This window comes from Monodelphis domestica, chromosome 2 (assembly GCF_027887165.1).
Source record: "Monodelphis domestica isolate mMonDom1 chromosome 2, mMonDom1.pri, whole genome shotgun sequence".
In the NCBI taxonomy this organism is placed as follows: Eukaryota; Metazoa; Chordata; class Mammalia; order Didelphimorphia; family Didelphidae; genus Monodelphis; species Monodelphis domestica.
In genome coordinates, this window is record NC_077228.1 from 484,484,256 (window position 1) to 484,512,044 (window position 27,789).

Genomic DNA, 27,789 nt, shown 5'->3' on the forward strand with positions numbered 1-27,789 from the left:
CTCTATCTACTGCATCGCCTAATTGCCCTACAATAATAATAACTGGCCCATATGCAGTGTTTTCCAGTTTGCAAAGTTTTTTAATAATAATATTAATAATAACAATAATAACTATTATTAGAGAGACCTACTATGTGCCAGGCCCTGTGCTAAGTGTTTTACAGTGTTAAAATTAAATTATCTTTAATAATAAAATATAATATTTTTATTACTAGATACTAATTTAATTTTTACAGTTAATGTGCTCTTCTCAGCCATTGCAATGATGTAGTAAGTAAGCTTTGAATGGGCTAATTAGCCCTGGGCACATGGTTTATTATTTTGTATCCTTGATTTCTAATAATCCTTAATAAACCCCCCAAAATATAATATAATATTTTATTATTAGAGATAATTTAATTTTAACAACAGATATCTCCTTTGAGCTTCCCAACAACCCTGGGAGGTAAGGGCTATTCATGTGCAGTTGAAAAAAACTAAGGTTAAGTGATTTGCCCAAGATCACACAACTACTAAGTATCTGAGGCTGGGTTTAAACTCAGGTCTTCCTGACTCCAGGCCCAGTGCTCTCTCCAGTGTACCACCTAGCTTTCTTTCTTTTTTTTTTTTACTTTTTTTTAAACCTTTACCTTCCATCTTGGAATCAATACTGTGTATTGGCTCCAAGGCAGAAGAGTGGTAAGGGCTAGGCAATGGGGGTCAAGTGACTTGCCCAGGGTCACACAGTTAGGAAGTGTCTGAGGTCAGATTTGAACCTAGGACCTCCCATCTCTAGGACTGGCTCTCAATCCACTGAGCTACCCAGCTGCCCCCCACCTAGCTTTCTATAATCAAGTCCAACCTAATCTTTGAGAGCTCCAGGATAAATGTGAAGAAAAAAAACCCAACAGCAAATTTGAGAGGAAACTATCCTGACCCCTCTCTTTGGACACCAGGCTCCTCCAGGACTGAGCCCTCTCTTCAGAAGTGGGTCCAGAGCTAGGGGGATGCTTAGTGGAAGCGGGAGCGAGCATGCACCCAGGCTCCCTTGGCCCAGGAATTGGACTTTGTGTTTTTGAACCTGGAATGTATTCCTACTTCACCTCCGTCTCTTGGAACTCCTTGTTTCCTTCACAACTCAAGCATTCCCTTCTACATGAAGCCTTCCCTGGTCCCCTAACCTGCTGGTGTGCTGTCTTGTATTCATTTTGTTTTTGTCATATGCTGTCATAAGGACTAGCTTATTGGCTGATAGAAGTGAGCCCATGTTTGACCGGTGACTGGTCTGCTTATGTGCCAGTAAGTTCCTACGTACCAAATATTGGTTACATCTATTTCATTTTGCCAATTACTTGATTGTCGTCATCCTAGCAAACGTCATCAAATTCAGGAATGCAAGGTCAGCAAAGCTTCCTAATCACAAATATCCGTGTGTAAAATAGATCTCCTCTAGTTACATTGAGCCAGATGACAGTTCTTTAAGACACAGATCTCATACTGAGTAGGACTGAGCATGCTCAAAAATTCAGTCCTGCTACTCTGAAATAATGGGAAATTGGGAGAGGAAAAATAGACCTTTAAAGGTTGATAGAAGTTGTTAACAATGGCATAAACAGGTCAGCTGGGTAGCTCAGTGGATTGAGAACCAGACCTAGAGACAGGAGGTCCTAAGTTCAAATATGGCCTCAGACACTTCCTAGCTGTGTGACCCTGGGCAAGTCACTTGACCCCCATTGCCTAGCTCCTACCACTCTTCTGTCTTGGAGCCAATACACAGTATTGACTCCAAGATGGAAGGTAAGGGTTTAAAAAAAAAACAGTGGTATAGACATCCACTTCCATGACAAACTTTAATTTCTAGTGGATTTGATTGGAAGGGACCCAAGGATGAAGGACTAGCACAAGTATGGTGTGGGTTTTAAAAATTAATAATCAATAACTATTACATGTATAAAGTTTTATTAATAATAACTCAGCCTGGTTGCAAGTCATGAAACAATCATGAAAAAAACACAAGGACGCAGGAAAAGGGAATTTGGGGAAATACTAAGGACTTCTAGGGGATGAAGGTACAAAAATCTCCATTTATACATATGGGAACTCCAGTGACTTGAATGAGAATGGACCTTTTTTCTAGGACGCAGTCTGCTTGAGTGTTTCTTCTTCCTATGAGCCATCCCTCATATTTCTTCTTTTTTTGCTCTTTGGTTACCAAACCAGTGGCTAATCTGAATAGGAGTCAAGCCTATTTCAGCAGTCAAGACCTCGGCTTGCTCGTAGTGAATATACTCATTTCTCTCGAAATGCCTTTTAAGGGTCTTCAATTTGTCTTCTGAGAACTCATTTCTTCATCTTCTTTTTTTTATAACTAAATGCCATTATGTTGTTTTGTTTGCTCTTCACTTCCTTATGAGGTGATCTCTCCAAAGTAGTAGGTTGGAAAGGGGGATCTTCTTATGCCACTCAGATGGGCTGTGCTCCTCACTGGCTAAGGGACACTCCCCTCAGCTTCCATTATGTTCATCATTTGGGGGGGGGGGCAGGTTAAATATGTACAAGATGTAAAAAAGGAAAAAGTTCCTCTGTATGTCAGAGCCTCTGCCATATGCCTATGGGACTATAGGACTGGGGAGATACTCCTGCAAGCTTGTATGTACTAAACTCTGACTCATGATCTTTGAGCACTTATTTTCTGATACTTTGCCCACAGCTTGCTTCTCCCTTTGAAAAGTAAGCTCCCCGAGGGCAGGGTTAGTTTCAGTTTTTGCCTTTCTATCTCTAGCATTTACCATAGTACCAAGCAAATAGTAGGGGCTTAATAAATGCTTTTTGAGCTTGGTCCCAAAGAAAGTAAGAAAACACCTGTCTTCCCCTCCTCCACTCCTTCTACCTTTGTCAGGATTGAGGAGGGGGCACCCTAGTATGTTAGATTTTTTTTTCAATTTGGCTGATTTTTTCTCTCTCTCTTTTAAAACACTCTATTATAAGGGACGATCTTACGAGAGGCGTAGGACTTAAATTAATTTCCAACACTCCAAGAATTATATTTTTATGAAGTTTATTAATAGTTACTTGAAGTAGAAAGAATAGGAAATAAAAGTAAAAAAAAAACCTAATTATTTAACAAAATTAGGACCACGTGATTCAGTTCTCCTTGCCCATTTAAAAAGCCTGCTCCACAGAACCAGGAGAACATTGTACACAGAGACTAATACACTGTGGTATAATCGAACGTAATGGACGTCTCCATTAATGGTGGTGTAATGTCCCTGAACAACTTGCAGGGATCCAGGAGAAAAAAACACTATTCATAAGCAAAGGATAAACTGTGGGAGTGGAAACACCGAGAAAAAGCAACTGCCTGAATACAGCGGTTGAGGGGACATGACAGAGGAGAGACTCTAAATGAACACTCTAATGCAAATACTAACAACATAGCAATGGGTTCAAATCAAGAACACATGTAATGCCCAGTGGATTTATGCGTCGGCTAAGGGGGGGGAGGAAAAGAAAATGATCTTTGTCTTTAATGAATAATGCTTGGAAATGATCAAATAAAATATAATTAAAAAAAAAAAAGCCTGCTCCACCAAAGCCAAGACCTGAAGACAAGAGAGGGAGAGGCGGGGCTACACCAAATTTATATTCTCCCTACTTCAGTGAGAGGAGGAGAGTGGGGTGCTGGGAACTGTAGTTTTTAGGGTAACAGATTCTAATTACACAGAGGCCTTAACACAAGGATTGAGAGGGTTGAATGACAGGGAGAAATCTGGGCAATATAAAAAAAAAACTTAAAAATCTATTTTGAAAAATATATATTGATTAATAAATATTTGCTGACTGGGGGAATAGATCCTTTTCTTCTAAGTGAATATGATAAAAGCCAAGAATTAGAGTTGCATTATGAAATTAGAGAGCAGTAGATGTAATATATAGAAAAAGGCATGGGAAAGACAGTCTGTGAGTGAATTTAGGAAGGCAAACTTTTTTTTCAAACCCAAACTGAAATCAAACCTGCCCTCAGGGAGTTTGATTTTCAAAAGGAGGGACAAGTTGAATAAATAAAAGTATGTGCAGTTGTGAGATTGTGGGTAAGGAAGGTGTCAGAAAATAAGGGCCCAAAAGTTCATGTTTTAGAATTCATATTGTGAATTGTTTCCAAAGTAGGAGAACCTAAGAGCTAAGGCAATGAGGGTTAAGTGACTTGCCCAGGGTCACACAGCAAGGAAATGTCTGAGGTCAGATTTGAACCCAGGACCTCCTGTCTCCTGTCTCCAGGCCTGACACTAAAACACCTTGATGCCCCCCACAAACAAATTTGTAAGGAGAAATCAAAACATTCTAGACTTACAGGGCAAGATGTCCTTGTATCTGTTTTTCTTGATGTTTTCTGGCCTCTCAGCCACCGTTGTAGGGTATGTTTTATCCATCTTATACTTTGTAGATTGCCTTTTCAGTTTCTGTAGCAAAATAATAAAGAGAAGAGAAAATAAATGGAGAGCAAAGAGCTAGGTGACAATCCCTAGAGAGCCTCCTTCCCTTCTTCTCTGAAGCTGCATGTATTCTAGACAAGTCCCTGAGCACATCTGTGGGAAAGAAATGTGTCAAGTTTGATATTTAAAGAATGGAAACCTCACACTTGCTATGGCTGAGCCACAAACACCTGTAAGTCAGAAGTGAGGTTGTGGTGAATGCTTTAACGCCTGGGCATTTTCAGAAAATAAAATTCTTGCTCAAGTCAAAAGATCAATAAGATTTTTTTAAAAAGTACAAAATATGAATATTTTTCTGCTAGAGACCACTCTTTCTCAACAAGAAGATAAAACTCAAGCTCAACACAACCTTGCCAAAAAGTAACATAAATAGAAAGTGAAAGTGTCTGAAGGGCATTGGTGGCTTCTGTGTTGATCTTTTATTATCCAGCCTCAAGAGTTTGAACCATCTTTTCCTAGTACCCTAAGCCACATAGGCTAAGCTAGTTTTTCTCTAAAAGAAATTGAAACCACCCTCCAGACTTAATTGGTCCAGTGGACTAAGGCTTCACCTGTTTGCCAGGCTTCCAGGCATCTATCTAAGGGTATAAAAAAAGGATGACCCATAAAAAGTCTGGGCTCCTCATATTCGCCCGATGTCCCCCGCTCGCTGGGGAGGAGGAGGGTCAAGTGCCTCTGAACCAGTGCTGTGTCCCTGCCGAGCATCCTTTCCATCCATCCGATGACTGAGTAAACCGACTCTCACTAATAACTATTAGGTAGTCTAAGAGAGTCTCCTCTTCTTGGACCTGAGCCACCCAAGGGACCCAGGCTCCAATAAGTGCCTTTAATGTAACAGGACCTTCATAAATGCACATTGAACTAATGAAGGGATTCGCTTTGGAAAAAGTTATTTCTGTCTCTTTGGACGTAAGCCAAGTCTATTAGTGAAACAGGGATGGTTAGGTGACTCAGCCCTAGAGCCCATTCCTTATGATGTAGCATTGTGATCTATTAGAAATATTCAGGCAAGGCTTTGTAAAATAGTTCAAATAAGCTTTTACTAGAACGCAAAATATCCTCCTGGAACTATTTCATTCACTAGTGTTGGACTGCACTGCAAAATTACAGGAAATTACAACAAATAACTTTAGCAACACAGAAGAGGGGACCTTACCCATTTCCACCTCATGTATCAAGAATTCCTATCAAAATACAGGTATAACCCAGTGAAATTACTTGTCAGCTCCAGGAAAGGGGAGGGAAAGGGGGAGAGAGAGAAAACGAATCATGGAACCATGGGAAAATATTTTTTTAAATTAAAATAAAGCAAATATTAATAATATGGAAATAGATCTTGATCGATGAATGACACATGTAAAATCCAGTGGAATTGCTCATTGGCTATAGGAGGGGGGGTGGTAGTAGGGGAGGGAAAGAACATGAATCATGGAACCATGAAAAAATAAAATAAAATAAAAATTGTATTGAAAAAATAGAATCTATCAAGTCGAGACATGTCTTTCTTGATGTCCCAGTCAATTTGAGAAGGGGAAAGATAATTGGAACTCAACAAATTATTATTGCACCAAACTTAAATACATAGTCTTTATTATCTGACTAGATCTGTTGGGGGTTTTTTTTAGTATAAATTGATCTATAATTTTTTTACTTCATTTTTCTTGTTCTTGTTCTTTTTTGCAATATGGTTAATACGGAAATCTGTTTCGCATGATTTCACATATATAATCAACATCATCTTTCTTGCCTTCTCATTGGGCCAGGGAACCACTCAATGATGGTAGAGAATGTGGATTCAAATAAGTTTTAAATATTAAAAATAAATAAATCATCATTTTCAAAGTAAAAAAAAAATTTAATCCTTACTTTACATCTTAGAATTAATACTGTGTGTTAGTTCCAAGGCTCAAGAACAGTAAGGGTCAGGCAATGACTTGCCCAATGTCACACAGCTAAGAAATATCTGAGGTCAAATTTGAACCCAAGACCTCCTGTCTCTAGATCTGGCTCCACTGTACCAACTAGCTGCCCACGTGGGCTTTACTTTTTTCATTCCTCATTGCTTTAATTCTCTCTTTGTCTCAAAATTCATTCTTCTCTTAACCTCTATGACATACTATCCTCATTCTTCTAACAATCTCTTCTCAGTTTCTCAGTTTCTTTTTTCTCCTTCATTCTCCTCACTTTGGACATTTCCCAAAGTTCAGTCTTTAACTTTCTGAAGCCATTTCTTTAGTCAGCTAGCCAGCACAATGGACACAATGCTGAAGCTGAAATCAGGAAGACTGGACTTCAAATTCAGCTGTGTGACCCTGAGCAAGTCACTTAACCATTTGCTGCCTCAGTTTCTTCAACTGTAAAATAGGGATAATAAAAATAACCCCTACCTCCCAGGTTTGTTGTGAGGATCAAATAAAATGATATTTTTAAAGCACTTAATATAGTACAAATTATATATAAATGCTTATTCTCTTCCTTCTCTAAAGTCTTCCCCTTACCTCTGTCTCAGACTAATACTGTATAATGGAAGAATAGTTAAGCCTAGGCAATGGTAGTTAAGTGACTTGTCCAGAGTCACATAGCTATAAAGTGTCTGAGGCAAGATTTGAACCCTGTACCCCTATCTCTAAGCCTGGCCCTCTATCCACTGAGTCACCCCATTGCCTTCATTTCATTTATTCTTCAACTATTATCTCTCCATAGATAACTACCCAGTCTGTCCTTCTAGCCCTAACCTCTCTTTCATGCTTTGACTCTACATCTCCAAAGAGTGATTACAACATTGTCCCTTTGATACACACTGGCATTACCGCAAACTCAACATGCTTGGCCATGGTGCCTCACCTTCACCCTCACCCTTGTAAGTTCCTAATTTCTGTCCATGGTGCTATCTTTCCACTGCTGGAGTCAGCATGCAGATGAAGCTTGTTAATTTTGTTTTATTTTGGGTTTGGGTTTTATAAGGTTATTCACTCACAAAAATGATCACCATGGCAATATGTTTTGCATGATAGCACATGTATAACCCAGATTAAATTGCTTGCCAGATCCAGGAAGAGGGAGGGGAAGGGAGGAAGAAAGACAATTTGTATAACTTTGGGAACCTTATGTAGAAATTTGTTATCACGTGTAATGGTTAAAAATAAACAAGTAACAAAAAAATCTGACCTCAGACACTTCTTTAGCTGTGTGGCCCTGGACAAGTTACTTACCTCTGCCCCCATTTCCTTCTCTGTCAAATGAGACAGAGAAGGAAATGGCAAACCACTCCAGTATCTTTGCCAAGAAAAACCTCAAATAGGGTCCCAAAGAGTCAGACATGATGGAAAAAGAACTGAACAACAAAAATCTTCCAATTCTTTTCACATCTCTCAGCCTCTTTCTTTATATTCTCACTGCTATTCCTCTAGCCCAGGAACTGAGTAGGTGAGAACTTTATTATGATCATAGATTTGTGATCTATGTCTGGGATCACAGAATTTGTCATGGAAGGGACCTCAATGGCCGTCTAGTCCAACCCATGCTAGAAAAGGAATCCTTGCTAGAACCCGTCTGGCAAACAGTCATCTAGTTTCTGTTGGAAGACCTTCAATGAGGGAGAACCCGCTACCCCCGCAGGGCCGCATATCCCACTTTTGGACCACTGTGATGCTTATATTGATACTGTAACATTAAGCCCAAATTTGTCTCTTTTCAACTTCCAACCATCACGCCTGGTTCTTTGAGACAGTATATGGGGATCAGGCACCAAATTCAGAGTCAACAAGATCTGGGCTCAGTTCCCTCTTCAGAGACTTTCCAGTTGTGCCATCCTGAACAAGTCACTTAATCTCACTCAGCCTCAGTTTCCCCATCTGTAAAATTAGGAGTGTGACTCAATGGCCTCCAATGCCTATTTCAGCTCTAAATCTATGATTATCTGGGCATCTAAAGCCAAATAGAATAAATATGATCCTTCTTCCACTTAAAGAGGTCGTAGAATTCATCTCCCTTATTTTACAAATGAAAAACCCAGTATTTTAAAATTTTTATTTAAAAAAACCAGTATTGAACATATGAAATGTCTTGCTTTGTTAACTCCAATAGTCAATGGCAAAGGCAGGATTTCAATTCAAGTCTTCTGATTCCACATCACACATAAAGAAACATTCTTGGAGCCCAAGACAAGAACCCTTCATTGGAGGACTTTCAGGATCTCAGGTCCCCTGAGGGCATGAAGTCTAGAGAGCAGGGGAAGAGAAGTGTGCCAGTGGCTTGTGTTACAAAGGAATCAAGGAAATCATCATTTCTCAAACACCTATTATGTGTCAGGCACTTTACAGCTATGAGACAACAATCTTGTGAGGTCCTTGATATAATTATCCCCATTTTACAGTGGAGGAAACTGAAGTGAAGTGACTTGCCCAGGATCATTCAGCTAGCAAGTGTCTGAAGTCAGATTTAGACTCAATTCTTCTTGACTCCAGGCCCAGCACTCTGTCCTCCTATCCTCCTAGAAGGGGATAATAAACTGCCTTCTATTTGATTGAGTTTTTTTAACCCCCAAACATAACAGAGCTTCTTTGTCTTTCAGCCTCCCTCTTATGTCCCAGCAACTCTAGTTTTTAATGGCTTGTTCAGTCACTTTTCAGGCATGTCCAATACTTTATGACCTCATTTAGGGTTTTCTTGGTCTTTCTTTTCTACTTACTGGAGTAGTTTGCCAATTCATTTCTTCTCCAGCTCATTTTACAGATGAGAAACTGAAGCAAAAAGGGTTAAGTGACTTGCTCAGGGTCACACAGATAGTAAGGGTCTGCAGCTAGATTTTACAAGATTTTTTTTCCTCAAAGAGTATTTTCAGGTTTTAAGTTCCTTCACTTTTTATTTTTAAGATTACTGTAAAAATCCTGTCATGCTATGATTCTTCTATTAAGAATCCCTTTGGGGCCAGACAGGTGGCTCAGTGGATAGAAAGCCAAGCCTAGAGATGGGAGGTGCTGGGTTCAAATGTGACTGCAGACATTTCCTAGGTGTGTGACCTTGGGTAAGTTACTTAACCTTAATTGCCTAGCCCTCACCACTCTTCTGCCTTAGAACTGATACTTAGTGTTGGTTCCTACACAGAAGGTAAGGGTTATTTTAAAAATAACTCTACTTTCATCTTCTTACATAGACCTTTGATTTAGAGATAAAATATTTCAAAATGTTTAGAGAAAGGATAGATAGAACAACTAGGCATCTAGGTCATATAGTGGACTAGTAAACTGGACTTAAAACAGGGAAGATCTGAATTTCATATGCAGCTTTAAACACTAGCTGTGTAATTCTGGGAAAGTCACTTAGCTTCTCATCCTCAGTTTTCTCATCTGTAAAATGGGGATAATAATAGTGCCAAACCCCACAGGGATGTTGTGAGGATACAAAATGCTTTACTAATCTTCAAGAGCTATATGAATGCTGCCCAAAACTATTATTAACATTATTTTAATTTTTTATTATTATCTCATGAACTAGAATTCCATAGGTAAATTTAGCACAAGAGGGGTGAGAAGATATAGAGGAAGAATTCTGAAGATAATAGCTGAAATAATTTAAAGGGTGAGGAAATAGGGAAGAAGAGCTAGGGATTAATGTAAATTTGGAAGAACCTTTTCAATAAACTCAAATTTTATAAAGACTACTAGGCTGACCAAGGAGGTCAAGATGAAAAGAAAGGTCCCACACATATACTAAAATATTCATAGCACCACTTTTCTGAAAGAAAAGTACCAGAAATAATTTTTATTACTATTACTACATTACTAATATTACTGTTACTAAAAGCCAACATGGCGTCATTGAGAGCATATCATGCCAACTAGCTCCATTTGCCTTCTGGCAAGGTAACTAGACTGACAGATCAAGAGAACATGGTGGACCTCATATGCTTACATTTCAGTAAAACATTTGACAAAGTTTTTTATGCTCTACTTGTGGATAAGATGGAGAGATACAAGCTAGATGATAGCATTGCTAAGTGGATTCCATACCAGTTGGGCTAACTGGACTGAAATTGGTCATTAATGGTTTGATGTCAGCTTGGAAAGTTTGTCAATCAATCAACTTTTATTGTCTTCTCTGTGCCAGATAACCTGTATCTGTTTTGAATGTGTTTTGTATATTAGGATGTGCAATGAAGCCATGACATGGTCACATTATTTTAATCTATATTATATGTTCCCACTGGGCTAGAACAAATTATCACAGTTTATATAATTATGATTTTGAAGAGTATGAATTCAAATACTTACAACCACTTCACGGGGTTCATTATTTGCACTAAATCAGACCTAGCAATACCTCTCTATATTCATGTTGTCTCCACTGTGAGGATGTAAACTCCCTGAAGGAAGGAACCATTTCAACTTTGCCTTTGCATCCCCAAGACCTAACACCTGGCACATAAAAGAAGTTTAATAAATGCTTGTTGACTGGTTAATTAATTGATTGGAGGGAAGAACACAAATAAGAATCGAGAAGTAGAAAATGAGGTAAATATTTTAAGGAACAGTAAGTGGTTCAGGTTAGATGGAAAATGAAGGCAATCACAGAAAGACAAACCTAGAAAGACAGGCTGGAATCAGATGGTAGAAGATCATAAATGTCAGTCTTGGGAATTTAGGTTGATTCAGTAAACTGGTAGTCACTGAAGATGTTCAGGAAGCTGAGAGATTCATTCTTGTCCACCAAAAATATTAATATGGCAACCACATGTGGGAAAAATGGAGAGAAAAGATCCTGGAAGTGGGGGGACTATTTAAAGTAGCATAGGCAAGAGGTATGAGTGCCTGAATTAGAGTTTGTGGCCTTGAGAATGGAAATAAATGTAAGAGATATTGTAGAGATAAAACCAAAAGGATTTCTGAACTGATTGAACAGGAAGATAGGACAAAGAAGACTCCAAAGTTTTAGCTCTATGTGACTAGGAACATGGCAGTTCCATTGGCAGAATGGAGAAATAAACATAGGAGATATTGAAGAGGTAAAACCAAAAGGATTTCTCGATTGAACAGGAAGATAGGACAAAGAAGACTCCAAAGTTTTAGCTCTATGTGACTAGGAGCATGGGAGTTCCATTGGCAGAATTGAAGATTTTGGTAGAGAAATTAGTTCAGTTTTGAGTATTTTTGAGTGTGAGATGCTAGTAGGAAATCCTGATGGAGGTACTGAAGAAGCATCACAGTGGTGCTACAGATCTCAAGCCCTAGAAAGGTCAAGGCTGAAGATTCAGATTTGGGCATGAGCTGCATAAAAATAACAATTGGAGCTATAGGATGAATGAGTACTAAAAAGAAGATCTCTAGGGGAAAAAAGAAGGTTGAGTAAGGCCTTAGAGAATACCAGATTTGGAAAGGAAGAAAAGCCATGTAGGATACAAGGGAAAGTAGGAACAGCAAGCACAGTGTCAGAGTAGCCAAGGGAAGAGAGGGTACAAAGAAGGAGAAGGGTGGTTAACAATAATGAAAAGTTAAAAAGGATGGGGGGCAGCTAATCAGCACAGTGGACAGAGCTCCAGGCCTAGTCAGGACTCTCTCATCACTTTTCTGTACTATAATTGATACTAAGACAGAAGGAAAGACTTTAAAAAAAGTTAAGGGATGAGGTCTGACAAAGGGTATTTGGATTGGAAGGGCAGTATTGAGAATGGAAACAAAATTGTAAAATGCAGAGAAGAAAATTTCTTGTGATGATCAAATGAAATAACATACATACGTATTCTGTTAAGTCTTGAAATATTATATAAATGCTAGTTATTTTATTGTTATTAATTTCTCAGCCTGACTCTTTTTCTGGTCACGTATATCTGTTTAAAGACTTTCTTAAAATGGTTCCTCCAATGGTTCCTCCAATGCCATGCTGCACAGGTAGCCTACGGCATTCTCACCCTCACTAGGCACATCTCTGAGACCCTAAATCCAGCTCTTCTGATCCAGAGATCTGAATCCAGTTATTTCCTTTACATCTTGCTTCTTCACATATATTATGTTGTCTTGTGTCTTTTAACCAACCTAAGTCTCAAATTTCCTAACCATCAAGAGCCATACAAGTGTTAAGGTGGTGCTTTTCCCCCCCACAAGATGTTGCTTAAGGCAAAAAAGGAAGTGGTTATGCTCCCCCCTCCACCAAGATAAAAATCAAGTCAGAAGCATTGAAGGCCAAGAGGACAGGGCTGAAAGGTGCACGTAGCCACAAGAGAAGAAAATATAAACAGGTCCTCCACCTCACCCCACTCCTGGACACCCAAGACACACAGGTTTTAGAAAGTTTTCCATTATATGTGTAAAGAAAAAAAACAAATATGAGGCAGTGGTATTATTTTAAGAGAGCCCTGAGAGAATTAAAGCTCCTGGGTCCAGAGCCAAGGCTCTCTACTTCTGGCTCGCCATCTGGACTGCTTGACCTCCACATTCGTGGCCCAGGCCCCAGCAGGGTCCCCTTCTTTCCTCCCTCCCTCCTTCCTCATGCCCTTCTGGCTCCCTTTAGGATTTGCCTTCTTTTTACCATTTAGACTTTCTTTACCTCAATTTCGACATCTAGAATTGAATTTATCTTCTTTCTTGCCAAAACTCCCATTCCCAAATTCACCATTGATGTAAATCATCCTGTTTCCATTCTCTATCCTCTACCCCAACCCCTACTTAAAAATTTGGAGTCAGCTTTGAACCCTCCCTACTCCTAACTACCGTTACTCCGGTTCCACCAATCATTACATCCTTAAAATCTGTCTTTCCCCCCTTCTCTTCATTTCCCTTGTTTCCACCCTCATTATAGTCTTTATCACTTGATACACAGTCCTTTTCTCTGGTCTTCCTACCTCTAATCCTTCCCCTTCTCAAAACATTCAGGGCATTATTATAAGATTAAATTTCCTCTAGTCCTGCTTTTATCACACCAACCGTCTAATCAAAAATCTAGGGCAAAGTGGAGAAATATGCCTTGTTCATGGTTAGGTGAAGCAAATACGGTAAAAACACTAGCACTTGTCAAATTAATTTTCAGATTAACTGCAATACTAAGCAAAATACCAAAGCTACTCCATAGACAAGAGATAACATCATATCAAAATACATAAGGAGAAAAATATTCTAAATTAATTAAATAAAAATTTTCAATTAAAGAAAGAAAAACATATGGAAAAGCAGGAAAAGATTTGTCATGCTTGCTATAAAAATATATACTAGAGCAACAATTATTTTTAATACTGTCAGGTACCGGGAAAAATGGAAAAAGAGAAATGAAACACAATAGAGAACCTCAAAGCATAATCCTATATATGTGAGAGATTAGTTTTTGATAAATTCTATCTAAAATGCTAGAAAATTGTATTATATTTGAAAAAATTGTTGAGAAATTGGTAAAAATAAGTTTAATTCATATCTCAGACCTTACAATTCATTAAACTCTCACTGGATCAGTTATATTTTTCTTTTCTTTTCTCTTCTCTTTTCTCTCCTTTTCTTTTCTTTTCTTTTTTAAGCTCTTATCTTCTGACTTAGGATCCATAGGAAAAAGAGCAATAAGAGCTAGACAATTGGAGTTAAGTGACTTGCCCAGGGTCACCTAACTAGGAAGCATCTGAGGCCAGATTTGAACCTAATACCTACCGTCCCTAGGCTTGGCATTCTATCCACTGAGACACTGGCAGCACCTTATATAAATTAAAAAAAAATAACTTTTAAGACTTGAAAAAGGAATAATGAATTGTATCAGTGATGGAAAAGAGTCAGATAATAGGCATTTCTTAGACTCTTACTGGGCCAGGTTCAGTTCTTAGTGATGAGGTCACAAGTAATGTAGAAAACGTCGCCTTTCTTCTCAAGGACCTTATATTCTAGACCATAAAGTAGCTAGGTACATGCCAAATATATACTTAGGAGGTGGGAGGTAGCCTCAGAGGGAAAGCCTGGAGGAGAGGAGAAAGAGAAAGAGGGATCTGAAGAGCTCTAGCAGTCCAATTTGAGCTGAATCTTATTTTTTTCTTCTGTCTTAGAATTGACATTAAGTATTGGTTCCAAAGAAAAAATGGTAAGGACTAAGCAATTGAGGCTAAGCAATTTGCCCAGTCACACAACTAGGAAGTATTTGAGGCCATATTTGAAGCCAGGACCTCCTGTCTCCATTCCTGGCTCTCTATCCATTGAACCAACTAGCTGCTCCTGAGCTGAATCTTGAAAGAAGTCAAAGAAGCTCAGATTCAGAGGTAAAGAGGGAGAATCTTCCAAAGTGGAGGAAAGCCGGTGCAAAAGCCTAGAGTCCAGAAATAAAATGCCATGTATGAGGAACATTGTCATGAGACAAATGTAAGGAATTATTAGAGACAGAATTAAGAAATTTTCACCACAAAATTACCCTTGCTACAATTTTTTTTAAAGTCAAAAAATAATTTTTTGGGCTATGGAAAATCCCACTGCCAACAAAGACCAGCTCCTGCTAAGAAACTCGTGGGCTGTTGAGAGGTTAAGCAATATATGTCAGAGATAGGACTTGAATCTAAGTCTTCCTGATTCTGAGACTTCCTCTCTATTTTACCACATTGTATCTTGAGGAAATAAATTTATTTTCAATAAATGTATCAGATATTACAGAGCCTCTGAAATGTGCTCATTAATAAATTAATTCAAACTAAAATTTTTTCATTTAAAATTAGTTAAAATTAATTAAATTAAAATAAATTAATAAAATTAATAAATTAATAAAATTCTCAAAAGAGTTCAGCCTAACAGTCCACACACACACACACACATATACAAAAGCCTAACGGATTGTGGATGAAGAATGCCTTCACTATCAATGTCTACAATTGGATATCCAGTCATTAGAAGTAGCCTGACTGGTCCACCAATATATCTTGGACAGACTCTGCTCTGAGAATTGAACTGGAGAAAAATGGGCTGCTTTGTCTCTGGGAAATTGTCTTTCTTTTAATGGCTCTAAATTTGTCCTTGGCACATGATATTTCTAGTGCCGCTAAGTGGCTGTATGTCTATGAGTCATGGAATACCGTAGCCTCCAAAGAATTAGTCAGAGGTTACTGAAAGAGCAAGCCAGTGTGCCTAGCCAGTGTGAGAAGGCTGCTGTAGGCTACCTGTGCAGAATGGCATGGGAGAAACCATGTTAAAAAAGTCTTTAAACAGATATACGTGACCAGAAAAGGAGGCAGGCTCCTCATGTAGCAAGAGGGAAAGATGCTTGATGGACCGTGTGTATGGCCCATTTTTATCCATGCAAAGTCCATGCCAGGTTGAGTGAACATCTATGAAGAACTAACTAATGGATGACTCTAAATGAATCACATGGTATGTGAAGGCTCGCATACAGTAAGATATGCACCATTGAAGGAAATATTCTCATTGATAAAATCAAATGCTCATGGAAGTATCAAAATAGACTCATGGGTAGGCAGATCAAATAGTCTAAAAATACCAATACGTCCCATATTCATACAGAGATTTACTACAGTATTAATCAAAGTAGCAGAAGGCTATTTTGTAGACAACTAGACAGCATCATATCAAACTCAATACAGAAAAGTAGAAAGAGATTTGTCTCACTGGATTTCAAAATTTACGGTAAAGCCAGACTATTATCCAAGGGTTGGCTCTCCAAATGGACAAGGAACTGATTTCTACTTATCTATCTACCCTACATGTTGTCCACTAGAGAAATGGGCAAAGGATATAAATGACTTTCTGAAAGAGGAAATACAAATTGTTAATAACCTTATGGAGAAATCTTCAAATTCCTTTATATATATATATATATATATATATACATATATATATACACATATATGTATGTATGTATGTATATATATATAATGTAAATCAAGACAATCTTAATAGTCACTAATTTTTTTAAATGACAAAAAATAAATGATGAAAATCAATGTCATCAGGGCTACAGGGAAATAGTCATGGTTAGTAGGACCTAGGGATAGAGTGCCAAGATTGGAATTGGGAGAACTTGGGTTCAAATCTGACTTCAGATACTTCCTAGCAATGTGACCCTGGGCAAGTCACCTACCTAACCCTTGCCGCTCTTTTTAAAAAAGATTTATCACACAAGATTTAACACACGCTTCATAATTTTAAACATCTTTATAATTTTGTTTGCATATAATTGAATTTCTTTATAGTTCTTGCTATGTGATTACCTAGCCCTTGCTGCTCTTCTGTCTTAGAATTGATACTAAAGAGGAAGGTAAAGGTTTGTCGAGCAGTAGAGGGGGAAGTGAAAAAATGAAAGGAAAAAAAGCAATTAATCTGATAGTAAAATAAAAATTATGAAGTTGTTGGTATCTTTTGGATACCCAATTGGATGTCCAGGAACCAAATTGTGAGATTTTTATCTTAAATATACCATGAAAAGAAAAAAGGACCTACCTGTGTGAAAATATTCATAGTTTCTTTATTTGTAATAGCAAGAAGCTAGAAACAATCTATATGTCTGATCATTAGATAATGAATAAACCATGGCATATTAATGGATTGGCATATTATAGTTTAAATATAGGAATGATAATTTGTGAAGAATATAGACAAATATGTACTGCATGAAATAATTTTAACGCAAAATTAATGAACTCAAAATAACATCTAATTCAATGTAACTATACTTTTAAAAGAAAGGATCTTCATATGAATTCAACAGGCACAGCCCAAACATCTGTATCTTTATTTGTAGCTTGTATGTTAAATTCTCAGATTCCATTTTTATATGCATGCTTTAGGAAGTACATCTAAATGGTTACTTTTGGGGTTCATTTTCTTTAGCTGTTTTTCTTTGTTAAATAGAAGAGTACAATATTGGAAAAAGTGGTTTAAAAGGCATTGATAAAACTTTAAAATAAAAAGAATAGTTTAATATGTTGCTGGTTTAATAAATGTTCCTTATTTCATATGATTATTTTCTGTTCTTCACTGATGGTTATTAGATTATTTTGCTATTTTTTATTTTTTTCCTATTTATTTTTTAAAATATTTTTCAGACTGACCAAAATAATTAATCAATCAATCAACATGTATTAAGTGTCTACTATTTGCCAAGCACTGAGTGATTTCATCGTATTGTGATTTTATTGGTATCCAGAGCTCCCAGTGAGGAAACTCCATTTACCCACAGCCCTACAATTTATAGTTTTAGAGAATTACCTGGAGCCACAAAGGTTAAGTGATTTGGCCAAGATCCCATAGCAAGTATGTTTCAGAGGTGGAATTTGATGCTAGGTCTTCTGGTTTAAAACCAGCTTTCTGTCTTTTTCTTCCTCTTTTTTACAAATATGGAAATGATGAGGAACTTATATTTCTACTGCACCTAAAAGTTTCCACATGCCTCACACAGTAACTATGAAGTAGATGGTATTGGGGTATGCTAGACCCAACTCCTACCAGCTCCAGATATGATTGTTAATTTTTCTTTTATTTTTTCTCAATTGTATGTAAACTAAAATTTTGACATCTTCTAAAATATTTTTTGAATTCCAAATTCTCGTCTTCCCTCCATTCCCGCCCTCCTCAAGAAGGCAAGCAATTTGATATAAATATGCAATCTTGCAAAATATTTCCACATTAGCCATTTTGTTTTACTATTTTAAAAAAATAATGCCCACAAGCTAACCACCATGTTAAGTCCAAACTTCTCAGTCTAGCATTCAGACATAATCTCTATTTCCACACCCAGACGGGCTCCAATCAGAGCAATCTCCTCATTGCCACTCAGCCACCATGCAGAGACCTATCTGGAAACTTATGTTCATTTTGTTCCTTTCCAGATGATGCCCACCCACCTTTCAATTTCTACTCAATCTTTCTGTTCCATGAAATTTTCTTGGAAGAATTCATCCTCTGTTGATATCTCTCTTCATATTTATTGTCCATGCTGCACAATTACCACTTAATTATATGCCACTGTATTTCCTAATTATCCACCTCATTTAACACTACATGGCGAACCATATTATTCTCTAATTATTTCACCCATATAAACCTTGAGAAGCAGTGTGGTAGAAAAATTAATGGACCTGGACCTCAGCTCTATTATTTATTACTTGAGTGCCCTTGGCAAGACCCTTTCTCTCTCTCTCTCTCAGTCTAAGTTTCCTATTTTGTAAAATAAAGAAGGGTGTTAGTCTAGATGGTCTATAAGGTTCTTCCAGATCTAAATCATATGGTCTTGGTTTCTCAGTAACATTGCAAGTTGTTCATTAGCTAGAATTAAACTTTTGCACTTGTATTTTATATCCCCTCCCCCTACCTAAAACTAAGTATAGTGCTCGTCATATGTGCTCAATCAATATTTATTTGTTGCTAAATGAACCTGTTTCAACAAGAAGTGGATAGCTGTTGCTCTGTTGGTATGGGATGATGGAATCTCACCCTGAGCACATGATTTGCTTGGCTCTTCCTAGCTATCATTCCCTCACCTTGCACAATTATTGCTAGACTCAAAGTCTCTTCTGCAGCTCTGTCAATTCCACCCTAATGAAGGAATATGGAGCAGTACCTAAATATTCAAATGTTGAAGAATGGGAGATAAAGAAAAGTGGAGAAAAATGTAAAGAAAAGGAAAAAAAGTAAAATATTGAATGTAAAAAAGAGTAAAACTACTCTAAACCCAGGCAGTAATACTGAGAGTAAGGCTCATGAGTTCTATGCCTCTCTTTCTATGCAATCTTTAAGACTTTTAGTACTAGAATATTATGCTGTGATGGACTACGGTAACCATGCAGATCCTTCGATTAATAGTTAGAGGAAATGTGATTATAGAATCACAGAACTGCTATATGTAGACAAGAAGGGTAGAATAATCAGTTGTTTATTCAATTCTGTGTTAGATGCTGAGGATATAAAGTCACAAAAAAAATATCCCCATCCTAAATGAGCTTATATTCTTCTAAGGTAGGGAAGGGAAGAGAAGGGAAGACATTGGCAAATATCTATAATGCAAGATAGAATGTGATCATGATCAAAGAGCATCAAATAAAGTGCTCCTAGAATTAAGAGTTCTCCATCTCCTCCCCTATCCAACTTCACTTCCTCTCTTTATATCTCTTCCCTCTTTCCCTCTCTACAACCCATTCTATTCCTGCTTCAATCTATATTTCTTCTCTTCTTTTGTCCTTTTCACTATATCTGTTCTTTTGTCTCTTTCCCATGAATTTCTTTTCCCTTTGACCCAAGTAGACTGAATAGAGGGGAACCATAAGTGATTTTGTTCCTCAGGTCCCAATTATGTCAATATAGTGTTTATCAATGGGAATGCTGAGAAAGCCAAATATAGCCAAATATGCTAGTCTTACCTGAGATTTTCAACTAGTACAGGGAGAAAATAGTGAAGGTGATCTCATACATTAGGACATACCCCAAACTTTGTAGATAGAATCACACTTACTAGAATGTAAAATCTCCATATGCTAGTGCCACCACTAGCCTAGAACAGAAATGATACAGTTGGAATTTGTTATCTCTCTGCCCTGGATTAAGGTGAGACAAGCTACCTGCAAATTCTGAAAGGGAGTAACTCCAGGGAATGGGAGGCACAGGACTTGTCTTTAATCCTGTAAAACTAATGATTAAAGTCATTCCAGGTGCCCCCAAACTCTCTATGATACCATACTGGCCATGCTGATTTAATATGTCTCATGCCCTTTATTCTTCATCCCCTTTTTCTGAGCCTTTCCAACTATATCCCATCATGTACTCTTGCTCTCTCTCCATTGATTAGCTCTCCCTATAATGTAAAAGGATCAGTCACAGAATCAAGAATGGAAAAGAACAAAAAGTGTTTCCTCAAGGGAATGGTGGCAGACAATAACAGATGAGAAAGGTGGTCCCTAAGACACCTTGCCCTGACTAACAGGACTCAGGCACAAAAGCTTGAGAATCTTAGTCTGTACCTTACTCAACCACAAAAACACCTGATCCTAGATCCCAAGATATAATGGAGGTTACATTTGAAATGGTTCCAGCAGTCAGTCCTACTCTGTACTCTGTATTGAAGTAAAGGTTGTGTAGACATATGTACCAAGTATGGATTTACCACAGGTGATGCCCCTGATATATTCAGTGCTGTTGTAAGCTGAAGTGAGATTCAGTAACAGCTACATGTGAACAGACAGACAGACAGAGACAGAGAGAAAGAAAGGGGGATGGAGAGAGAAGGAACAGAGAGAGAGAGAAAGAGAGAGAGAGAGAGAGAGAGAGAGAGAGAGAGAGAGAGAGAGAGAGAGAGAGAGAGAGAAGGAGAGAAAGAGACAGAGAGAAAGAGAAAGAAGAGAGAAATAGAAGAGAGAGAGGAGAGAGAAAGAGAAAGGGGAGAGAGAGAAAGAGACAGAGAGAAAGAGAGAAAGTGTGTGTGTTTGGGGGCTGGAGGATATGGTTAATAAAAAGCAATCCTAACACCAGTTAAAGAATATCTAGAGAGAAGAACCCTAGCTACCACAGTCATTTAAATCATCAGCAATCATCTATCAAGCGCTTCCTGTGTGCCTAGCCCTGTGCTGTGTTGCAGTTATAAAGAAAGGGATATGATACAAGCACTGAATTTCACAACTGTCAAATCAGAATCCCTTGAGAGAATAAATAGCACAGAGGAGGAGATTATGTGACCCTGTGAAAAGGACATCACTTCATAGAAATGACCTACGTTCCCCTTTGGCATCTCTATGCCATTCCCTTCTCCCCATGCCCACCAGCTTCAGATATGTCAACTTAATTCTTAGGTGCAGCCCAGGACAAGGCTGGCTGCTCTGTTTTTCCACTGGAGGAGATGAGTCAGTGAACAGTGGGGTTCCACTTAATCACCACCCAAAAACAAGGCCTTGGAACCAGGAGGTGGCATTGCCTCCGAGCTCAGTTTTTCCTTCATGTCAGGGGGTTGATTCCTCCTGGGACCCATGGGGTGAGAGAGCACATGTCTAAGAGACACATGCTCCCAAACTTCCCCATTGCCTCCTTCCTCTGGCAGCTCCATCCCGAAGGGACCCACAGAGGAAGGTTGTTTCCCTTTAAGTGACCACCGTGTCTACAAGTACTATTGAGCTAGTAAGATGGGCTCTCTATCTCGCACACTGAGGAGCAAAGCCCAGAAAGTCTGGCCTTCCTTTCCACCAGAGACATTAGCCCTGGGGGAATTCTAAAGCAAAGCACACAGTTCTCTTCCTCATCCCAGTACAAGCAAAGCATCATGTGAGTGAATCGAGGGCTCAGATCAACTTTCACGCTTCTCCCAGATGAGCTGCCTCACAACTCTAGGTTAACAGGACTGACTGGGTCAGTCTCTTCCCTGATACCCTAAACCCTGGCTGCCCCCAAGCCAAAAAAAAGAAAAGAAAAAAAATCCAATATGCTCCCGTTTTAGGGTACCACACAAGTACATTTTCAGCCATTTCAAAATAAAAGTTGTATCTGGACATGGGAGAAAATATTGCTGTAGGTCATTCTGATGTCCAGTAGCCTGGGATGAAATTCCAAGAGCAAAGAGGCAGGCAAGTCCTCGGCTTTGATACTTAGAGTATTGAATTCTGGCCCCTGACCCCTTCACCTCAACCACCTCTGGAACTCTGGCTTAGCCGTCCAGAGAATTCTGCCTGTCCAAGTCACATCATTATTTACAAAACCAGAAGGGTTTATTTCCTCTGTTTAGTCCAAAGAAACAGCAAACAGAATTCCAGAAGCAAGACTCCAAGAGGACATATCTAAAGAACGTACAAGAAACCCAAAGGAGTCAAACTTTTAAGCTGTTCTTTCTCCCAGAGCCACATGCAGTTAAAGAGGGGTCTCAGTGACCACTGAGGTCTCTGAATCCTTCTATTCTTGGTCAGTGGAGCTATTTTGTGGTCATTGACCATGAGATCCCCTGCACCCAAAGGTGCCTGCATTCCACTCACCAGAAACTCGCTGGCAAACTCCTCCCGAGCGAGTTTCTTGTTTCTGGCCTCGTCCAGGTACTTCTGGAGGAATTCTTTTTGGTCCATGGTGCAAAGCAGGAGCACCCCAGTCTGTCAGGGGGCTAGGAAAGGGCATGTCAAATGTGTGTCATGGTTGAGACACCACAGAAGAGCCACGGTAGGAGCAGTGCCTGCTAAACACTGTGGTTTACTGACTTCATCACAAGCCCTAGAGGAAATTAGTGCGTAACAGCTTCTGTGGTCACACAACAAAGCCATCCCCTCCCACCCAGGCCCGAGCACCTCCCTTTCCAACAAGGGAACCTGGTTCTATGATTAGAGTTCTTAACAAACAGGAGACTAACCAGAATACAATGTGCTGTCTGACTTAGCCTAACTCTGCTCCAGATGCCTTTACCCCACCAGCCCTTGAGCCCAGCGTACCTTTGTTCTTCCTGCTTCCCAGGACCCATGGAAACTGCACCTAATGGACAGGACTGCTGAGTCTTCCTTTCATTCCTTCCAGCTTAGGAAACCCTTAAGAAATCTAGTGTTTTCTTATGCCCTGAGAGGATCTCTGAAAGGTATAGACACCATCGGAGTTGGCCAAGGACTGAAAGGCAAGGGCAGTCCTACCATTTGCTTTCTGCCATTAATTACTGGTTTAAATGTCTGACCTCATTAGGCCTTTTTTTAAATTTTCAGAGTTCTTACCCACGATGCCCAGCCTTCAGCAGTGATGCCCAGGTCTCTTCTGGTTTTAGAAACCCATAGCTAAGCAGCTTTCCTATCTCCTGCCATTTTGAGGAAGTGATGCCCTACCCTCAGGGAAAACTTGCTGGGCTCCAATCCAATGGCTTTTTCTGATTCCCTAGAGTGCCCTGGTCACAAAGTAGAGAGTGATGGCCTTGCCTCCTCCTTCAGCCCAGCCCCTACTTGCTAGATGCTTGAAATAGCCACCTGGATCCCCATCCATAAAAACAGAAAAAACACCAACAAGCACTTTTTAAAAATCACTTCAGTGGGCAGCTGGGTAGCTCAGTGAATTGAGAGTCAGGCCTGGAGACGGAAGGTCCTAGGTTCAAATCTGGCCTCAGACACTTCCCAGCTGTGTGACCCTGGGCAAGTCACTTGACTCCCATTGCCTAGCCCTTACCACTCTTCTGCCTTGGAGCCAATACACAGTATTGACTCTAAGATGGAAGGTAAGGGTTTAAAAAAAAAAATCACTTCATTCAGGCTGCGGGAAGGATGGGTGGAGGGGAGGGAGGGAAATAATGTAATTATTGTAACCAAGGAATATTGTTCTAAATTGACTAAATAAATTAATTCAAATTAAAAAAATAAAAATAAAATAAAAATTACTTCATTCAATACATATTTATCAAGTGCCTGCTGTGGTCAGAGCCCCAGATGGGGATAGATAAATAGCTTATGCAAGACTATGTTGTATCTATATATCTACATCTATATCTCCCGATCTTATACTTCATAGAAGTTTTTTTAATTCAATTTGATTTTCAGTTCCAAATTCCCTTCCTTTCCCTTCCTCTTTCCCTATTAAGAAGATAAGAGAAACAAAACCCATTGCAAATATATATAATTATGCAAAATACATTTCCATTTAGCCATGACTAAAACAAAAAGAAAGAGCAGAAACAGGCTTCAGTCTGCACGAGTTCATCGACCCTCTGTCTGGAGGTGAGCAGCATATTTCTTCGTGAAGCCTTTGCAATTGAGGTTGGTCACTGGGTTGATCAGTTACAAAGTCTTTCAAAGTTGATTCTCTTTACCATATTGCTGTTGCTGTATACATTGTTGTCTTGGTTCTGCTCCACTTCACTTTGTATCAGTTTATACAAGTCTTCCCTGGTGAAAAATGCTAATTTGGACAACTATCCTGCATGGATGACTTCCCAGTTAACTTCAGCAGGTCAGGATTAAATAATTCCTTAAATTTACCTCATTCCTCTCAGTGCAGCCCAGGAACAGAAGCATCTCAGGCAGCCTTTAAGCCCTTTGTCCACAGAAAGCACTCCATAAAAATTCATAAAAGAGCATGAATAACTAAGGAATGATAGTGAAGAAGCCTAGAAATCTCTTCTGTTATTTTAGATGTTATAAACCCTGGCTATTTTGCAACACAGCCTGTTTAGAAAAGTATAACTATAGACTTTCTTAAGGCTACTTTCAGTTACTGAGCTGTAGAAAGGAAGCCCTGTTCTCTGAGATTTTTATACAAGATTTAAGAAATCACATCCAGGTATCTGTTTGACTGGCACCTTAAGACTTGCATTCTGAATGCATGATGCCAAACCCTACAAGCTAAGAAAAGAAGACCCATCTAATTCTGTAGCAGCAATATTCATGCAAGAAAGATTGAGCCCCATTTCATAGCTAAAGGGAAGTTCATGCTGTAGTAGGCCATGTTATTTTAAAACGCAACACACTGCACAGTAATGCTTCTCAGGGGCAGCTAGGTTTCTCAGTGGTTAGAACAGTAGCTGGCGTTGGGAGAACCTGGGTTCAGACCTGGCCTCAGGTACTTTCTAGCTATGTGACCCTGAGCAAGTCACTTAACCCCCATTACCTTGCCCTTGCCACTCTTCTGTCTTAGAATTCATACTAAGAAAAAAAATGGGCGGCAGCTGGGGGGTTCAGTGGATTGAGAGCCAGGCCTAGAGACAGGAGGGCCTGGGTTCAAATCTGGCCTCAGACACTTCCCAGCTTTGTGACCCTGAGCAGGTCACTTAACCCCCTTTGCCTAGCTCTTACCACTCTTCTGCCTTGGAGCCATTACCCAGTATTGACTCCAAGATGGAAGGTAAGGGTTTTAAAAAAAAAAAGAATTCATACTAAGACAGAAGGTAGGGAGGGGAGGGGAGAGGGAGAGAGACAGACAGACAGACAGAGACAGAGAGAGAGACAGAGACAGAGAGAGAGAGAGAATGTTTTTGGTAGTATGATTTTAGAAAATCCTAGAAGAGTTATAGGAACTCTTGCAAAGTAAAATGAGTAGAACCAGAACAATGTCCACAGTAACAGCAATATTGAACACCAATCAGCTGTGAATCACTTAGCTATCCTCAGCAATAAAAGGACAATTCTGAAGAACCCATGATGAAAAATGTTATAAATTCCCAGAGAAAGAACTGATGGAGTCTGAATGTAGACTGAAGCATAATTTTTAAAAATTTAATTTTTCCTGGGCTTGTTTGGGGATATCTTTGTTTTCTTTCACAACATGACTTATATGGAAAAATGTTTTGCATGACTGCACGAGTATAACTTAATATCCAATTGCTTACCTTCTCAGTGAGGGGGGAGGCAAGAGATGGAGGGAGACAATTTAGAACTCAAATATTTTTTAATGTTGAAAAATTTTACATGTAATTAGAAAAATACTTTTAAAAATTCTTTCTACATTTCTGGTAGAGATACAGACTTTCCAAATAAAATTCCTTTGCTTCAAAATAGCAAAATACAATTCCAAAAGATAATAGCTTCTTGGAATTTAACCAAGGAAACAAAGGAGAATAGGTAGACAAGGAATATGTCATATACTTGAAGCTTCTCAGCAGAGTTTTTTTTTTTAACCTTTACCTTCTGTCTTGGAATCAATACTGTGCATTGGTTCTAAGGCAGAAGAGTGGTAATGGCTAGGCAATGGGGGTTAAGTGACTTGCTCAGGGTCACACAGCTGGGAAGTATCTGAGCCAGATTTGAACCCAGGAACTCCCATCTCTAGGTCTGGCTCTCAATCCACTGAGCTAACCAGCTGCCCCCTCAGCACAGTTCTTCTATTAGAAGCAAAATTTTAATATGTAATCAGAGCAAAGCTAGCTGGGGTTGGATGAAATGAAAGGAGCTCTAGACTTAAATTTGAAGTCCTGCTCTTTCTCTCTTTGGTTCTTGGTAACCTCCCAGAACCTCGGTTTCTTCATCAGTAAAAAAAGGAGTGGACTAGGTAACCACCAATTTTCCTTCCAGCCCTGAACTCTGTTATTGCTTAGACTTTTTTTTTATTCCACCTGAACATCTGTTGAAGTCCAATTTGTCACCCTATTTCTTTTGTTTCATAATTATCATGCATGTAAATGGGAAGGGAATGGGGAGAAGATAGGAATGCTTTATGCAGCTCCCTATTTAGCTCTCTAAAAACAAGGTCATTTGTAGAGAGCTGTAACTCTTCCCCCTCCACTAAGCTACAACTCGAAGGACTTTGTTCTGTTATAAAACTGAAAGGTATTAAAAAAAAACCCATAAAAAAAAAAAACCTAACCACAAACACATATATGGCCATCTTCTGAGCAGACCATTCAAGTGAGCCCAAAGGAAACGGAAAAAACAAAGTCTCCTCTTCTCTCCTTTTTTGAAGTTTTTATTTGTAACGTTCCAAAGCCAAATTGACATTTAGTCTTGTGAGTTTCTCTCAAACTCTCCTCAGTGACAGTGCCTTATGGTAGAGGCGATGTTGACTCATTTGCATTGGGTGCAGTGATCAAGAACAGCTACGGGGAAATACATGCAAACAAGGTGGAAACATATCAAAAAGAAGCCTAGAATTGGTGAGGAAACATTGAAGTAGGCCTGGCCACGTGTCCTACGTGCACCCAACTAATGTGGACCTCAGGAATATTTAGCCACTTTTCCATAACTTCCCATTGTGAGGATTGTGAGCTGCCCAAAAGGGAAAAAGAGCAGAATGAAGCTTTTATGAGCCGGGTGGGCTCACTCTGGAGCCAGAAGGTAGAAAACAGCACAGGAAACAAGTGACTAAATGACTTGTTCTGACCAGTGTGTGTGTAAAGTTAAGTCCACGAGCATTTACTGTGTGTGAGCCATTGTGCAAAGTGATGGATTGTTGGGTGCTTGTCCCTGGTGTAGGGGTGGGAGCAGCAATAGCAGAACATTATGGTTTTACCAAAAACATTGGCCGTAGAGAGAAGCCTGGAGCTAGTCTCTGTGTGCATTATGGGAAAAATATCTCCTCTCAGAGTTCCAGTGGTATAGTGGGTAACCACTGCCAAACATATAATTACCACAAGGCAGAACTTATAGGGGAAAGACCCAGGATTTATTATTATAAATGAGTTCAGGCCTCAGAAAAAAATCTGATCCATCATAAGGATTCTGACAAGGCTTCTTATAGGCAAAATGATATCAGAGTGACAAAAAACATACATTCCTCTTAGTCCATTCAATTTAAAGAAGAGATAGATCCATGAACTCATACCTCCTTCAATGGCAACAAAATCAGTTAAACTGAGTCAAAAACTCATGTATCCCTCTAAAGAAATGAGCCTTGTTGGGGGCAGCTGGGTAGCTCATTGGATTGAAAGCCAGATCTAGAGACGGGAGGTCCTAGGTTCAAATCTGACCTCAGACACTTCCCAGCTGTGTGACCCT

The 27,789-nt window shown here is 39.1% G+C and overlaps 1 protein-coding gene across 2 annotated transcripts in view; it reads right to left on the reverse strand.

The window, feature by feature from the left end:
- The window catches only part of PTPN22 (protein tyrosine phosphatase non-receptor type 22), a 79,143-nt gene extending 56,536 nt beyond the window's left edge, over positions 1-22,607 (reverse strand). The window contains exons 1-2 of one of the 2 annotated variants that reach the window (XM_016429093.2): positions 22,381-22,607; positions 4,331-4,439 (exon numbers count right to left, since the gene is read on the reverse strand). In XM_016429093.2, the coding sequence (XP_016284579.1) occupies positions 4,331-4,439; positions 22,381-22,467 (196 nt within the window). In that variant the 5' untranslated portion in view covers positions 22,468-22,607. The remainder of the gene's footprint in view (positions 1-4,330; positions 4,440-22,380) is intronic. The other variant, XM_016429094.2, reaches the window with a different exon arrangement.
- Positions 22,608-27,789: the final 5,182 nt, after the last annotated feature.